This window comes from Leopardus geoffroyi, chromosome A2, assembly GCF_018350155.1.
Source record: "Leopardus geoffroyi isolate Oge1 chromosome A2, O.geoffroyi_Oge1_pat1.0, whole genome shotgun sequence".
Lineage (NCBI taxonomy): Eukaryota > Metazoa > Chordata > Mammalia > Carnivora > Felidae > Leopardus > Leopardus geoffroyi.
The window spans coordinates 26,115,618-26,131,589 of NC_059331.1; the positions used below are offsets into that span (position 1 = coordinate 26,115,618).

General features: G+C 48.2%; 1 protein-coding gene across 7 annotated transcripts in view; it reads left to right on the forward strand.

Annotated features, from left to right (window-relative positions):
- Positions 1-15,972, forward strand: part of FLNB (filamin B) — a 143,162-nt gene that overhangs the window by 82,517 nt on the left and 44,673 nt on the right. For all 7 annotated transcript variants that reach the window (XM_045493344.1, XM_045493338.1, XM_045493339.1 and 4 more), the window contains exons 13-22: positions 708-821; positions 1,435-1,578; positions 1,822-1,945; positions 2,284-2,444; positions 3,685-3,775; positions 4,036-4,205; positions 9,593-9,710; positions 11,859-12,121; positions 13,485-14,082; positions 14,745-14,918. In XM_045493344.1, the coding sequence (XP_045349300.1) occupies positions 708-821; positions 1,435-1,578; positions 1,822-1,945; positions 2,284-2,444; positions 3,685-3,775; positions 4,036-4,205; positions 9,593-9,710; positions 11,859-12,121; positions 13,485-14,082; positions 14,745-14,918 (1,957 nt within the window). The remainder of the gene's footprint in view (positions 1-707; positions 822-1,434; positions 1,579-1,821; positions 1,946-2,283; positions 2,445-3,684; positions 3,776-4,035; positions 4,206-9,592; positions 9,711-11,858; positions 12,122-13,484; positions 14,083-14,744; positions 14,919-15,972) is intronic.

Below are 15,972 nucleotides of genomic sequence, written 5' to 3' on the forward strand. Positions count from 1 at the left end.
TAACATTCATGAGGACAGTCCTTAGCCCAGTGGCTGGCCCATCCAGGGGGCTGCAAAAGCTGTTCTTCATAAATTAAACATGCTTTTTTCTCCCCAGCTCCCTTCTCTTAAATTGGAGCAGTGTTTCTAAGAGCTTCTGTCAAACTCTTAGGAGGCTGATAAACATCAAGTCTGAGGCAGCCTGGCGGCCAGGTGGAAGCTTCCACACTCCCATGTGTGCTATTGTGGCCCACCCGGGCAGCTGTTTGTAGGCTGATGTCGGTCTGGACTAGTTGCTATCCCTCTTTGGCCAATTGCTGGTCTTTTTTCCTCCCTGGGAGCTGCAAACTTTTGGAATGTCTGTGGTGAAGGTTCTGAGCCCCTGTCAAAGTGAGAACACTGAAACTGGGCATGGCTGGAGGTCCATGTCCTGGTCACTAGAAGTTCTCTATGTCAGCTCAGAATAAGGCAAGGAGCCCCAGGCTAGTTTGGGGCCTGGGTTTTGAGAATTTTCTTCCTCCTGGGAGGTTAAAGATACTATTTATAATTTTTGAGTTACAGCCTGCTAGAGCATTTTCCTTCCATATCCATCCTGTTACGTAGGTACTGTGAAGCCAGACACGGGTTGTTTTGTTCTTGTCTCATTCCCTGGTGGTCACTGGTCATTATGTAGGGGCATTGTTGGGGCGTGGCACAGAAGGAGAATTATTATTGGCCCTTTGCTCCAGGTCCAAGCTTACGGACCAGGTTTGGAGAAATCTGGCTGCATTGTCAACAACCTGGCTGAGTTCACTGTGGATCCTAAGGATGCCGGAAAAGCTCCCTTAAAGATATTTGCTCAGGTAAGTTTCCAGGGGCCACCTGTGCAGATAACTGTCAGGTGGCAAGATCTGTCACTATAGTGACAAGTTGCTCAGTTCATCTGACCCTCAGTTCACTCATCCACACCTTGGGAATAACACGAATATTTATCTCATGGGGTTATGTGAGGATTAAATGAGATTCTAATATGTAAAGCAAGGTGATTTTCTCATCTTTGGGTTTTGTATTCCTTGGAAACAAGGCTTGATTTCAGATTTCCTTGTAAATGTTCTTCAGTGTGGCTGAAGCTACCTAGTCCATGACAGAAGGTTTGTAAACAAGAATTTATTAAATATATTTATCTAACTTAATTGAATTTGGCCCAAGGATTTAAATGCCGGAATTAAAATGAAAAAGTATTGAGTGGCCATGGCTTTATTTTTGGGTCATTTGCTTTTATTAAAAACAAATAAAAGCAGGCAGTATTTTATCACTTGTGGTGATTGCATTGTGAGAATGTGGTATATCATAGTTGCTCCGTGAAGATTTGTTGGATGGGTGGTGACTTGATTGTCTTGGGAAGCCATGGTGACCCTGTTTGATGAAGACAGTGTGAGGGGCCAGTTTCTGTTCTTAGCCTCTGCTCTTTTGCAGGATGGGGAAGGCCAGCCCATTGACATCCAGATGAAGAGCCGAATGGACGGCACATATGCCTGCTCGTACACCCCGGTTAAGGCCATCAAGCACACCATTGCCGTGGTCTGGGGAGGTGTGAACATCCCTCACAGCCCCTACAGGGTAGGTTGTGAGACAGAATCCTGGCCATTGTATGAAAAAGCCAAGACCTGTGGCAGGTCTGGGCTGTATGCTGGATGGTCAAGGAGATACAACCTTGGTGGACCTTGACAGATGGAGTAGTTTGAAGGGCAGAGTACTCTAGATTGTCCAACAAAACTATTTCTAACAATGTTAACTAACAACGTGTCACTGGATCCAAGTGCAGAAAAACTTGGTTATAACTTTCTCCCATGTCCTTTTTAGGTCAATATCGGGCAGGGTAGTCATCCCCAGAAGGTCAAGGTGTTTGGGCCAGGTGTGGAGCGAAGTGGACTGAAGGCAAATGAGCCTACTCATTTCACAGTGGACTGTACCGAGGCTGGGGAAGGTGAGAGGGGGCTTCCCCCGGTGCAGTCATTGTTGCTTCTTGAGGAAGAACATTCTTTTCATAATGTTTGAAAGGCAGTGAACTTTGAGCCAAGAAATAGTGCACCTGAATAGGTAATTGTTCACCTAATGAGTCTCTGTGTCAGTTTCTTGGTCATATCTTTGCTAATCTTCCATCCCGTCTCCAAATCCCTGACTTAGCACCATCCCTTTGTCAGGTTTGTTACTGGAAGCTTCCCAGTTGATTTTCTGGGGCGTTAGGTGAGCTGAGCTGGAAGTGATTGCATGGGACATGCTGTTTCTTGTACGCTGGTGCGCTCATAAGCTGGTCTGTTCCAGGTGATGTCAGCGTTGGCATTAAATGTGATGCCCGGGTGTTAAGTGAGGATGAGGAAGACGTGGACTTTGACATTATTCACAACGCCAACGACACGTTTACAGTCAAATATGTGCCTCCTGCTGCCGGGCGATACACTATCAAAGTTCTCTTTGCATCTCAGGTGTGTGTTTGGGCCTGGGTTCTTTCTGGCCACCTGTGTGCATATTTCCTTTTTTTTTTTTTTTTTTTTTTTTTTTTTATAGCAATAGGGCATTGTCTTGAGAATTCTGCTTAATAGTTTTCCTCTCTGGTTCCTTAAAACCATGAAGGAAAAAAAAATAACCCCAGAATTAAGTTTTTACTACTTTCTAACCAAAGTGAGGCACAGCGTATTCAGTGGTTACAGCAGGGCTCTCTGGAAGGAGACTGGTTTGTTACAAACATTCATCAAGTTTTTGACTGAAATGTAATGAACTTCTAGAAGTGTTCTACTTCATCCTCTTTGAAGCAAAGGTTTTGGCCTTGGCCCTCAAACTTTTATAGGGAGAGGAGCTTTGAACTCTCAAATAGAGTTCATATTTACATGTGATAGTGAGGATAAGGCAAGTGGTACCTAACATAGAGAATAGTGGACTCCCGATGATTCATATTAACCTGATGTAAAGATTGGAATCTTAAGAGAAAGTGCCTGAAGGTGTTGGTCTTGAATTAACTTCGGCCAGTTAAACTGTTCCGCCTTTATTCTGATAATCTGCAACATTCTTTTTTAGTTTTTTAAAAAATGTTTATTTTTGAGAGAGAGTACAAGAGGGAGAGGGGCGGAGAGAGAAGGGGACAGAGGATCCAAAGCAAGCTCCGCTCTGACAGCACTGAGCCTGATGTGGGACTCGAACTCATGAACCTCGAGATCACAACCTGACCCGAAGTCAGATGCTCAACTGACTGAGCCATGCAGGCACCCCTGCAACTTTCTTTTTGAAGAATTATAGCCATTCTATTTCTGATCAGCTCCTTGCATTCCCCAAACCTTAGCTCTGAGCTGTACCTGGAGGACATTTCCTTCCCCGTGACCCCATCCATATGTTATTGTTTGGGTTTTATTCTTGGTAGTATTTCTTACATTCTAAGTACTCAACCTTTGTTGTTAAAGGCTCAGAGTTTTCAGATTCATTTGTGGGAAACCTTCCCTTAGCTGTGCAGTAAGCAGGTCAAAGCCTGTGAGGTAGGGATCCAGGTATTCGTAAGTGACACCTGTTGGCCCCTACCTGAGGCTAGATTGCAAGGCTTGGCCCATGGTGACAGAAGTTTGCTCACCACCACCCACCAGAGTCACAGAGGTCTCCCCCTTCATGTTGGGCAGAAGGCTAAGCTCTGGCAGATGCTTCAGGGACTTTCCTACTGAGACAGTGTCTCCCCTACAGGAAATCCCTGCCAGCCCTTTCAGAGTGAAAGTTGACCCTTCCCATGATGCCAGCAAAGTGAAGGCAGAAGGCCCAGGGCTCAGCAAAGCAGGTAAGACAGCTCCTGGAGGCCTTCTACAGGCCAGTGGCAATGGACATGTTTGGTCCAGGGACCTCGAGGGACTCTTCTCCACCAAAGGCAGGTGTCTGTCGGGGCAGTGCTCCTGCCCAAGCTGTTGGCAGTGGCCGAGCACCAGCCCGTGTCGCTGACTGCTTTGGTAGAGCTGGTGCTGAGGAACCCGTCAGACTGGTTGTAAAAGTGAAACCACTCCAACCAGGCCTGTCTCCCCACTTCACAGTATATCCTTCCAGGTGTGGAAAATGGGAAACCGACCCACTTCACTGTCTATACCAAAGGGGCTGGAAAGGCCCCACTGAATGTGCAGTTCAGCAGCCCCTTTCCTGGAGATGCCGTGAAGGATTTGGACATCATCGACAATTACGACTACTCTCACACCGTTAAATACACACCCACCCAGCAGGTAGGGTTCTTCCCATTCCTTTGTCCCCTGGCCCCCCACCCAGGCCCCTTCCCCCTCAGTGCTGTGCTGGGTACTTTGGACACCAAGGGTGTGATCTGTGCTCTGTTGTAGTGCTCCTCTGTGGGCTATGGCTTCTCACGCCTGTCATTCTGAGCCTCTCTGGGAGGTTCTGGCAAAAGGCCTGGTTGGTTCTGTGAGGAGGACCTGAAGGTTTCCCTAAGAACAAGCAGGAAGCTAGCCCATATCTCCCTATCCTAATCTCCCACGTCCATTTTGGGTTTTAGCAGGGAAACTGTGAGCTCTTGGAATTCAGCACCTAGTATCTCCCTCTTATTTCACACACATCGCTCATCCTTACCAGCTGCCTTTCCTTTAGTCTTTTCTTAATTACTCACAGGGGAAGGAATGGCCATGACTCTGTTTTTCCTTGCTGGCCCTTTTACAAGGTGGTGTAGTGGGTCTCTCTCAAAGAGAATTCAGCCTTTAGTTCCTCGGCCCCGAAATAGTATATTTAGGGCCCCAGATTGTTCCCTTTGACAAAATTCAGGAACACAGACAGGATCTGACCATCCAGGCCACTTGGCTCTGATTATTTTAGGCAGGAAGCACCAAGGAAACACTCTCTCTGTGTATGCATTCATGTTAACTTGTTCAAAATTTCACTCCCTGGCCACACTTCTGGGGTCTGAGGAACAGATAACCCTCAAAAAAAGCCTGGATTTTACTACTTTTGCATAGTGTTCTACACGGTCATTCAAACCTCTCAGATTTCTTCTTTCCTGAGGAAAACAGTCCCCCTGTGTGAGGTACCCTTTGTGGGAGAACAGGGATGATGCTTTCTGCAGAAACGCTACCTGAGAAGCATCACTCTTGCTTGGCCCTCTCAGGGAGGAGCTGCCTAGAGTCTCGTGGGAAGGAATGAGAGGTACAGTAAGGATTGGGGGGTGACTTAGGTGTCCCCTTGCGCTGGGGGCTACACATCCTAGGAGATGGAATCTTTACTCTGAGAGCTTCCCTGGCAGTGAGAGGGGTCCTCTGGGTGAGTTCTCATGTGCTGCAATATAGATGTGGCCTCTTATCTCCAGATGTTCTCCCTGTGGTTTTTGTTTTTACCTTAATGAGGGGTTCATTATTAGTGGTGGTAAAATTAATACTTTCGTAGGTAGAATACCCTTTACTCAGCGAGCTGCTAAGTGCTAAGTGGGTAATTCTTTTCCTACTGATGCTTCAGAGGGCTGCTGGGAGCCTCACCATCGGGAGCACCAGCTTGACATCATCCTTTTTGCCAATTCTCCACATTGCTTAGGAGAAGGTACCAGAACACATGGCCATGCACACTGGAAAGGTCACAAGGTCTTACTTAGACTCTTCTAGAACATTCTGAGACTCTTGCTTTATCCTGTATGTATAAACCTTTCTGGGTTTTGGCTCAGCTGCCACAAAGTAAGTTGCAGACATTAAGACAGAGTCAGGTTTTGACCTGCACCCTCAGAAGAGACTTAAGAACCTGTTGCCCTAGAAGCCCCAGCTGCCAGTTGGGGCAAGGGTGGAGGCTAGAGGGGGAGACTTCTTACTTCAAAGTCACCGCAAGGTCAAAGTCATCCACTTCTGGATGACAGCAGGTTTGAGGGGTGTTGCAGGCTCAGTGGCCATTTGGAGCTATTTGTTCAGATGCTGCCTGTCATGTGTCTAAGGAGCCTGGCAGAGGCTTGATGTGTCACTGCCTCCGATGTGAACGGCTCACATGGTTCTTCTCTGGTCCTGGTTTGGTGTTTAGAGCAAGGTTTGCCATTCCATTATTTGGGCAACTTGCAGTTTAGCCAATTTCTCTGTGGCAAAGGAAATAGATTGTATTTCTTCTCTTGGGCTGTGAGTTCCCCAAGGATGGGATACCATGTCATATATATACAAGCATATATATCTTTCCATCCCCAGTCTTGAGCATAGGGCCTGGTGCTCTATGTTCTCTGCATGGCTTTATGTCTTAAAGCGTGAATACACAAAATAGAGCCTCTCCTCACAAGCAGAGACAACATAAGAACTTTGCACAAGAGTGGGGCCAAGCATCCTCATTTGCCTTTGATCTCTCTTTTCTGAAGAGCAGCGTACAGCTCCAGATTAGGTTAAATAAGCTTGCCTTTTGAGCCGTGCCCTTGGATGTGGTTAAGAGGCCTGGGTCAGCCCAGAACGCCATGCCCAACGTGGAGGCAGGGAGCGCACTTTGAAGACTGATGCCCACAGGTGCACATTCTTATGGTGGTTTTAGGGAATATCAGGCTGGAACTTTCCAGAAGTGTAGTTGTTTAGTGTGTGTGAAGAGACAGCGGTGGGTTCTAGCCCAGGGTGAGCTGTCGCCCTCAGAATGCAGGCTGTGCTGTATGGGAAGCTGTGGCCCCACCTGATTGCTGGATCCCTGCTTCCTGCCACCTGCGGGCTGCTACTGTCCCCTGCAGGGTCTCTGAGTGATGCCTCCCTGCAGCAGACCAGCCATGATCTCGTCGGAAGGTGGTGATCAGAGCTCCTTTTGCCTTGGTGGAGTGTCCTTGTTGGACTGGGGCTTGAGGATCCTCCAAAGGTCAGACAAAGGCTTGATTTCTTAGGAAGGAGAAGACACAATGCTATATTCTCCCAGGGAGTTTGCCTTCTGTGCTTTTGGATGGCTGCGTCCCCAAAAGCCTTCAGTTTCTCACCCATACTCCCTCCCATAGAGCAAGTGCTTTGAGAAGCTGATGGCAACGGCTCCATGACCTTCTAGGTCAGAAGCCACTGGGAATCAAAAACTCCACGTACTTACGGTGGGTGCCTTGAGGAGACCCTGTGAGTTCACTGAGCCCTACCTGTTCTGGAGGTCTCTGAAGGAGGGGGCTGTGGGGAGCTCACTTGGTCCTGTCCTCACCTGAGCTCGTAAGTCAGAGTCTTGTGTTCATGTGCTGTGCAGGGTAGGATTAAGGTCTCAGAGGCACATAGGGGAGAGAATAAAACTGACCTGCAGTCAGCAAGGTCTTTGTGAAATGCACCAGTGGTCACTGCTCACACATTCCTGACATCACTACTCTCTCTGGTTGTTCCTTGGCCAGGCCTCACAGGAAACCTTAAAATGCTACAGGCCCTTGCAGGTGGTAAATCTCTTCAGATCTCTTCCTCCCCCTTGTTAAGTTATTTGAGGTTGAGTTAATTTCCTGGGTTTTTGTTTTGTTTTGTTTTGTTTTGTTTTATAACTGGTAATGAGAACACTTTTTTTTTTTTTTATGTTTATTCATTTTTTTTTTTTTTTCAACGTTTATTTATTTTTTTTTGGGACAGAGAGAGACAGAGCATGAACGGGGGAGGGGCAGAGAGAGAGGGAGACACAGAATCGGAAACAGGCTCCAGGCTCTGAGCCATCAGCCCAGAGCCCGACGCGGGGCTCGAACTCACGGACCGCGAGATCGTGACCTGGCTGAAGTCGGACGCTTAACCGACTGCGCCACCCAGGCGCCCCTGTTTATTCATTTTTGAGAGAGAGTGTATAAGCAGGGGAGAGGCAGAGAGTGAGGACAGAGAATCCAAAGCCGGCTCTGCACTGACAGCAGTGAGCCCCATGCAGGGCTTAAACTCACAAGCCGTGAGATTATGACCTGGGCTGAAGTTGGACACTCAACCAACTGAGCCACCCAGGCACCCCTGAACATACTTTCTTTTATGGGATGGGTAGGCTTAATTGAAAGAGGATTTTTCCTCCTCGTGTGGTGCACCAGAGACGCAATGAGAAGACTTATAGGGGCTGGTGGGGAAGGAAGTTTTTCCATGACCTCTGGTTAGCTGTGAGGCCTAGCCCTCAAGGATTTAGGGACTTGTGGGCACATTGAAACTTGGGAAGAGCTGGTGTGATGAAATTGCCATGGTGGCTGAAGTAATGGATCACTCCCTGCCTTCCTCATTACAGAGAGGAGACCTTTCCTGTCCCTGGGCTGGCTCTCAGCTCTGTTGGATCTGACCTGTGTACATTTTACCACGAAATGTTACACCCTTGAGGCAGGGGGCCAGTTAGTGTGTTTGCAGTGCTAATAAATCCTGGAGAATCAATCCTCCCTCCTTCAATGATGGCAATCAATTTCTTTCTTGGCTTCTTCCCCCCTTTTTTATTATTATAAGCAATGTGAGAAAATATATATAGGCCAAAAGCTACACCCTTTTAACACTTGATCAGTGACAGCTTTCAGCAGAGCCTAAATTCTGGTGAGCCCCCAGATTTCCTCCACGTCCTCTTATGTTATGCCTGGATGTTTAAGGTGAGGGAGATCTTAATCTACTGAGACAGCCATGGGCTTTCATGGAGTCTTGGTTGGGCGGGGGGCAGGGGTTGCTTAGCTGACTGGGGAGGGGAAGCCTGACGTGAGTGGGCCAGGACTGGCTGGAGGAGAACATCCGTGGCACATATGGTCGTACTGTGCTCCCGTGACCCCTGGCCTACTAGCAAGGGGCCTGCCAAGCCCACAGATGTGGTCCCCTCTGCACTTGCAACTTTTCTTTCTTTCCTTGACATAGATGGAGTTTCGAGACTACACGGTGGTCCTAGAATAACTCCAGTCTGCAAATCCCTTTCACCATCTGGTGGCCTGAAATTGATTTCCAGAATATAGAAAAAGCTGATTTTGTTCAGTTAGAGGCCCCCATACCCAACAGCTTTCTCCATGGCCACAGTCAGGTGTGCGCTGGGTGGAGGTAGTGTGGCAGAGCAGCTGGGACACTGGTCTCGGTGCTGTGGGTGGGAGGTCCAACTCTCACACTTACCAGGTATGTGATTTGGGGCATGTGACTCTACCTCCCTGAGCTATAGTTTCCTTTCCTGAAAAAATGGAGATGACAGTGGGAAACCACCCCTTTGGACTGTTTGGAGATTGAGTCAAGGAAATGCTTAAAAGCACAGAGCACAGTAGGCTTATTAAGTCGTCCCTGTTGTTATAAGCTGCTCTGGTTTTATCTTTCTCACTTGTTCTTGCCGTGGTGCTGGAAGCTTAGAGAAACGTATCTGTGCTGTTTCTTTCTTTTTTTTTTTTTTTTTTTAAGTTTATTTATTTTTGAGAGAGAGAGGAAGAGAGGGAATGTGAGAGGGGGAGGGGCAGAGAGAGAGAGAGGGGAGAATCCCAAGCAGACTCCATGCTGTCAGCACATAGCCTGATGCAGGGCTCGAACTCACAAACCATGAGATCATGACCTGAGCCAAAACCAAGAGTTGGACGCTTAACTGACTAAGTCACCCAGGCACCCCTATATCTGTGATGTTTCTAAATCTTCTGGAGTCAAGTGCCCTGTGTCTCTGGAAGAATGAAGGATCTGGAAGGCAGGTTTAAACAACAAGTTAGATATTGGTGCTCAAAGGTGCACTCTGTTTCCTCTCGTTCCAGGGCAATATGCAGGTTCTGGTTACCTATGGTGGCGACCCCATCCCTAAAAGCCCTTTCGCCGTGGGCGTGGCTGCTCCACTGGATCTGAGCAAGATAAAAATTAATGGGCTGGAAAACAGTAAGTGTGTGGATGAAGGGGGGGCAGGTCACTGAAGACCATCAACTGGGGCTGCCAATTAGATTCCCTTCAAAGGACAGTTTGCAGAGAAACATTCTGCCTTAAGAGACTTTGCAGTGGGACAGACTTGGGTGTGGATTGGGGCCATGCTGTAGGATAGCTCTGTGACCCTCCCTGACCTCTGTGACTTCCCCAAGCCTCGGTCTTCTCATTTTTAGAGTCGGGGAGGGGAGATCAAGAACACTGACATTCACAGGAATATTTTGAAAGTTAAATAAGAGCTCCTGATTCAGGGGCTGGCACATAGCCAGGCCTCCGTAACTGCTGGCCTCGCAGTGGGATGCTTTCATTACATAGAGAAGTTGGGACACATTGATTTCTGGTGAGTTTCTACTGTGCTAGTTGTCCTTGGCCATGGAATCCACACGAGGGTAGACAGTCTAGCATAAAAGCCAACTCCCTGGCGCTCAGAAACCACAAGTATGATGCATCCCTCCAGCCCCATCCCAGTATTCCTTTAGCTTGGTAGGTATCTTATCAGTACAAACTCATTTCATTTATTTTAAAATGTTTCAATTTATTTTATTAGGGAAAATTCCAAACATACAAAAGTAAAGACCATAGTATAATGTGGACACTGATGTTGTTATCACTCACCTTCAGAAGTTCAACACGTAATCATAGAATTATTTTTTTATACAAGTAATGCATAAATCCACTTTCATCTAAAAAACATCACAGTTGAGAGTAAACTCCACTCTGCTACCTTTTTTTCTCCCTTAGGTTAACCAGAGTTTTCAGTTCAGTTTTTATCCTTCCAGACCTTCTCTCTGCATCTATATGTGCATATGTGCCAGCAGAAAACATTTGGCAATGTTTATTTTGCATTAAAATTATCCTGCCATACCCGTGTGTCTTCAGCCTGCCTCTTGACATCAGCACTGCATCCTGGAGAACACGCACACCTATGTCCCCTTGTGGCATGAGCTGCTGTGTGGCTGCAACCCGGCCATGCCTCGGTGGCACACATTCACCTGATTTCAGAGTCACGTGGGGCTCAGCACATACCCCCCAAGGCAGGCCTCTTTGGTCTCAGTGGACCTTTGATGAGCGCCTTCACTGACCTGTGACCCAAATGCATGAGCCACCTCCCAGCTCTGGGGTCTCTGAAGCAAGAAATGGATGCTGGCTTTGTCCCTGGAGGGCAGCCAGCTCTGAGCATATGAATCGTCACTGTCCAGTCCTTTTCATGTGTCTCCTCGTTGTTGCTTTTTCTCTAAGACACTTAGGGCTTCAGTTGCAGACCAGGCAAAGCACAATGGTGATTAGAAAAGCCTTTGGGCCATGGCGCTCTGAGGCTCCAGAGTCAGGAATTCCCTGGCTTGTGGTGGAGGCCCTGTGCTCCCAAGTGCTTTCCTTTTGGTTCAAAGTCCTTCCCCTGTTTTTGTCAAATACAGCACATGGGTTTTCTGTGGCCCTGCTTTGCAGAGAACTCTCAGATATCAGTGCAGTACAGAGAGTCACTTCCTCAGACTCGCCTCAGTGCCCCTGCACCGGCCAGCTCTGTGACTTTTGCCTTGTTGGCTGCAGGATTAAATTTGCTGCCAAGAGTTAGTAAATAAAACATTGGCCTATGGGAATGTTTTGATATAAAGTTAACACCTGAAGTAAGTAGAGGACAGTGTCAGATTATAATTTACGAGTCAGCAGAGCACATTGTGAGATCAGGTAAATTTATGTTTGAGTCCCACCTTTCTGGTTTGCTGGGTGTCACCCTGGACACATTCCTTAACCTCTCTGAGACTCCGTTTTCCCATCTGTTAAAGCCATCGCTGACAAATACCCCATGGGGTTGTGGTAAAAATTAAATGAGATGATGTGCCAGGGTGTAGAGTGCATTCAGTACGTGTCAGCTATCATTGTTATCAATATCATCATTAATTAATAATTGTTCTTGTACTGGTTGTTATCCAGGTACGTGCTGATTATCCCTACTCAGTCTTGCTTCTTGTCCTCGATATCAGCCACTGCTTGTTGCCTGGGCTGAGATAACACCTCATGTCCAAGGAACTGTCAGTTTTTTGCTCTCGGTTGTTCTTGTTGCTGAAAAGGGTCAGCTCATCACTTTGGCATGTTCCCCTTTTCCAGGAGTCGAAGTCGGGAAGGGCCAGGAGTTCGCCATTGACACAAACGGGGCAGGAGGCCAGGGGAAGCTGGATGTGACGATCCTGAGCCCCTCGAGGAAGGTCGTGCCGTGTCTGGTGGCGCCCGTGGTGGGCCGGGAGAGCAGCACAGCCAAGTTCATCCCTCGCGAGGAGGGGCTCTACGCTGTAGACGTCACCTACGATGGACACCCCGTGCCTGGGAGCCCCTACACGGTGGAGGCCTCACTGCCACCAGATCCCACCAAGGTTAGCTTGTGTTTTTGTACCAGGATGTGTCTCCTGTTGTCAAATATAACACTGTGGTCCTTCACCCATCCTGCTTGACAAAGACCTTTAGAAAATCATTTTCTGAGGAAAGTCCATTCTCAACAACTGACAGAAGTTTTCTGTCCTACAGTTCAGCCTTGGCGGCGGGGGGTCCCTGGGGTCCCTGGGGTCCCTGGGCAGCTTGCTGTCCTTCCCACTGCTCGTCTTCTCTCTCTCTCTCTGGTGGTGAGGCTTCGGTGAGGGCCTTGTCCCTGGGTTCTAGCCCTTCATTTGCTAGCATAATAACGGGTGAGCCTGAATGGGTGAGGTGAGATAGTGTGGGTGGAGGCCAGCGTCCAGCATGCAGAGTGAGCTCACCCTGCAGAAGCTGTATAATACAATATAAAAATATATGAGTGGGGCACCTGGGTGGCTCGGTCAATTAGCCATCTGACTCTTGACCTCGGCCCAGGTCACAATCTCATGGTTTGTGGGATCAAGCCCTGTGTCGGGCTCTGCACTGACAACACAGAGCCTGCTTGGGGTTCTTTCTCTCCCTCTCTCTCTCTCTCTCTGCCCCTCTCCCGTTCAAATTCTCTCTCTCTCTCTCTCTCTCTCTCTGAAAAAATAAACATTCAAAAAAAATTTTTTAATAAATAAATTAAAAAAAAATTTATTAGATTTTTGTTTTTAGAGCAGTTTTAGGTTCCTAGTAGAATTGAGAGGAGGGTACAGAGATTTCCCTCATACCTCCTGTGCCTGCATGTGCACAGCCTCCCCATTATTACCATCACCCAGCAGAGTTCTACGTTTGTTCTAACTGATGGACCTACGCTGACATCCTGTTCACCCCACATCCGTAGTTTGCACAAGGGTTCACTCTTGGTGGTCTACATTCTATGGGTTTGGACAAATGTAGAAGGGCAGGTATCCACCACTGCAGTTTTTTATTATGTGGAGTTTGTTGAGGGAGGTGTAGCCTTCCAAGCAACAGGGAGGCCCATAAAACCATGCTACAAGCGTTCAGCCCCGCGTGTGTTTGTTAGTCTCCACCTCCAGCCCTGTGGTTCGGGAATGCTGGGCATGACAGAGTGGAAGTCACATGCTGGGCTTCAGAGGGCCAGGCCTTGGTGCTGTAGCTTTCAGTGTTGACTGAGCTTGCAGCCGTGTCTCCCTTTGGTAGCCATCTGCAGCCTGGATTGCACCGTGGCTCTAACTCGGGTCTGTGTGACATGAGTTAGGCCCCAGGGAGAAGGGCCACTCAGCTGAGAGGACTGATTGCAGGCTGGGGTGTGAGGTGGCGCTGGCCGAGCAGCCACTCCAGCATCAGGCACAGTTCGACTTTTATTCTCTGTTCAAATAGGTGAAGGCCCATGGTCCTGGCCTTGAAGGTGGTCTCGTGGGCAAGCCCGCGGAGTTCACCATCGACACCAAAGGAGCGGGCACCGGAGGTTTGGGCCTCACCGTGGAAGGCCCATGCGAGGCCAAAATTGAATGCTCTGACAATGGCGATGGCACGTGCTCTGTCTCCTACCTGCCCACAAAGCCCGGGGAGTACTTTGTCAACATTCTCTTTGAAGAAGTCCATATACCTGGTTCTCCCTTCAAAGCCGACATTGAAATGCCTTTCGACCCCTCTAAAGTCGTGGCTTCGGGGCCAGGTCTCCAGCATGGGAAAGTGGGCGAAGCTGGGCTGCTGAGTGTTGACTGTTCGGAAGCAGGGCCCGGGGCCCTGGGCCTGGAAGCCGTGTCAGACTCGGGAGCGAAAGCCGAAGTCTGTATTGAAAACAACAAAGATGGCACCTATGCGGTGACCTATGTGCCCCTGACCGCCGGCATGTACACACTGACCATGAAGTATGGAGGAGAGCTCGTGCCCCACTTCCCCGCCAGGGTCAAGGTGGAGCCCGCTGTGGACACCAGCAGGGTCAAAGTCTTTGGGCCAGGAATAGAAGGAAAAGGTAGGTTTCATAAAGAGAGGGAAGCTGCAAAATAGCTTGGGACTTAGGGGTCCCCAGAAGCTCAGAGTGGAGCTCTGAACTCATATGCCCACTGGGGCCAGGTGGGGTGTAGGAAAACACTCACCTGTGCTCTCTGCATCCAGAAGAGAAGGACCACGGCAAAGGAGTGAGCACATGGCATTTCTGCTGCCTGACCCTCACGTTGTTTCTCTGTGGGGAACAGGGCCCAGCACTGCCTGCAGATTTTCCTGTTTCTCTGGCAGAGTTAAAAACCTTGATTTTTATGTGGAAATTCAAGATCTTTCATTTTTGACACTGAATTGAAAAGGTTTCAGATGTGGTGCTAATACCACACTTGCTGCAGAGAAGATCTGTCTTTTCCCTTTAACCTGTCCCCAGACCCCACCTTTGTCCAAAAAGTGTACAAGTGGTTGTGTTCTCACTGGGGCTTCCACGGACTACCCGGGAGGAAGAAGCTTTTGCACGGTGGTGGTAGGGGGAGGTGGTCGTTAATACTGTTGATTTTGAGAGTCAGAGAAAACAGTTGTCTGCTGTCACTGAAACTAGACCTAACGTATCTGAAGTGCAAGAACCTCGGTTCTTGGATTTGGTCCTAAGTCCCAAGTATTGGTGACGTTCTTATCTGTGTGATTGCTCTGCAGATGTGTTTCGTGAGGCCACCACCGACTTCACGGTCGACTCACGGCCCCTGACACAGGTTGGGGGTGACCACATCAAAGCCTATGTTGCCAACCCCTCAGGGGCCTCTACCGAGTGCTTCATCACGGACAATGCCGATGGGACCTACCAGGTGGAGTACACGCCCTTTGAGAAAGGTGAGTTGATTTCTCCTTGGACATGACCCTTGTTCATAGCTGTGCTGGGCCATTTCGTTTGGTGACTGGTGTTGACTCCTGCCTCATGTGTCTGGCCTGTCTCAGCAGAGGCATGTACAAAGTGACAGGGACATGTGGAAATCTCCCTCCCCTGTAATGCCTCCTTATTTTTTTTTTTTTTTTTTAATTTTTTTTTTTTAAATTTTTTTTTTTTTTTCAACGTTTATTTATTTTTGGGACAGAGAGAGACAGAGCATGAACCGGGGAGGGGCAGAGAGAGAGGGAGACACAGAATCGGAAACAGGCTCCAGGCTCCGAGCCATCAGGCCAGAGCCTGATGCGGGGCTCGAACTCACGGACCGCGAGATCGTGACCTGGCTGAAGTCGGACGCTTAACCGACTGCGCCACCCAGGCGCCCCTGTAATGCCTCCTTATATGTTGACACTTGGGCCAGGTTTAGCCTCAGGCTCACCCGAGCAGGTTATGAGTGATGTCATGCGTATTGCCCATTTGTAGAGTTTGTTTTACGTAGTTTATTTCTTGAATATTAAAATTATTTAAAAATTTGAGGGGCACCTGGGTGACTTAGTTAAGTGTCCGACTTTGGCTCAGGTCATGATCTTGCGGTTCCTGGGTTTGAGCCCCGCACTGGGCTCTGTGCCTAGAGCCTGTGTCTCCCTCTCTCTCTGCCCCTCACCCACTCACACTCTGTCTCTCAAAAATAAACATTAATAAAAACATTTTTTAATTTGATAAATAACAAAAAGGTAAAAAATTAAAAGTACCATATATCCTCATTACTTGGATATGTGATTCCTATAAATATTTTGGTGCAGATACTTCCAATCTCTTTATGTAAATGCATATATATTCTATTTCATGGATTTGCCCTTTGTCTCTTGGCTAATGACTGCATGGAGTGTTTCCAGATCAGGATAACACATTTAAGATGACTAACTTGAACGCAGATGTAGTGATATTTGCTTGGAGGAGAGACCTTGTGCGTATGTGTGTCAGGGAGGGAGAGTTATGTGTCTGTCAGGTGAACAGAAA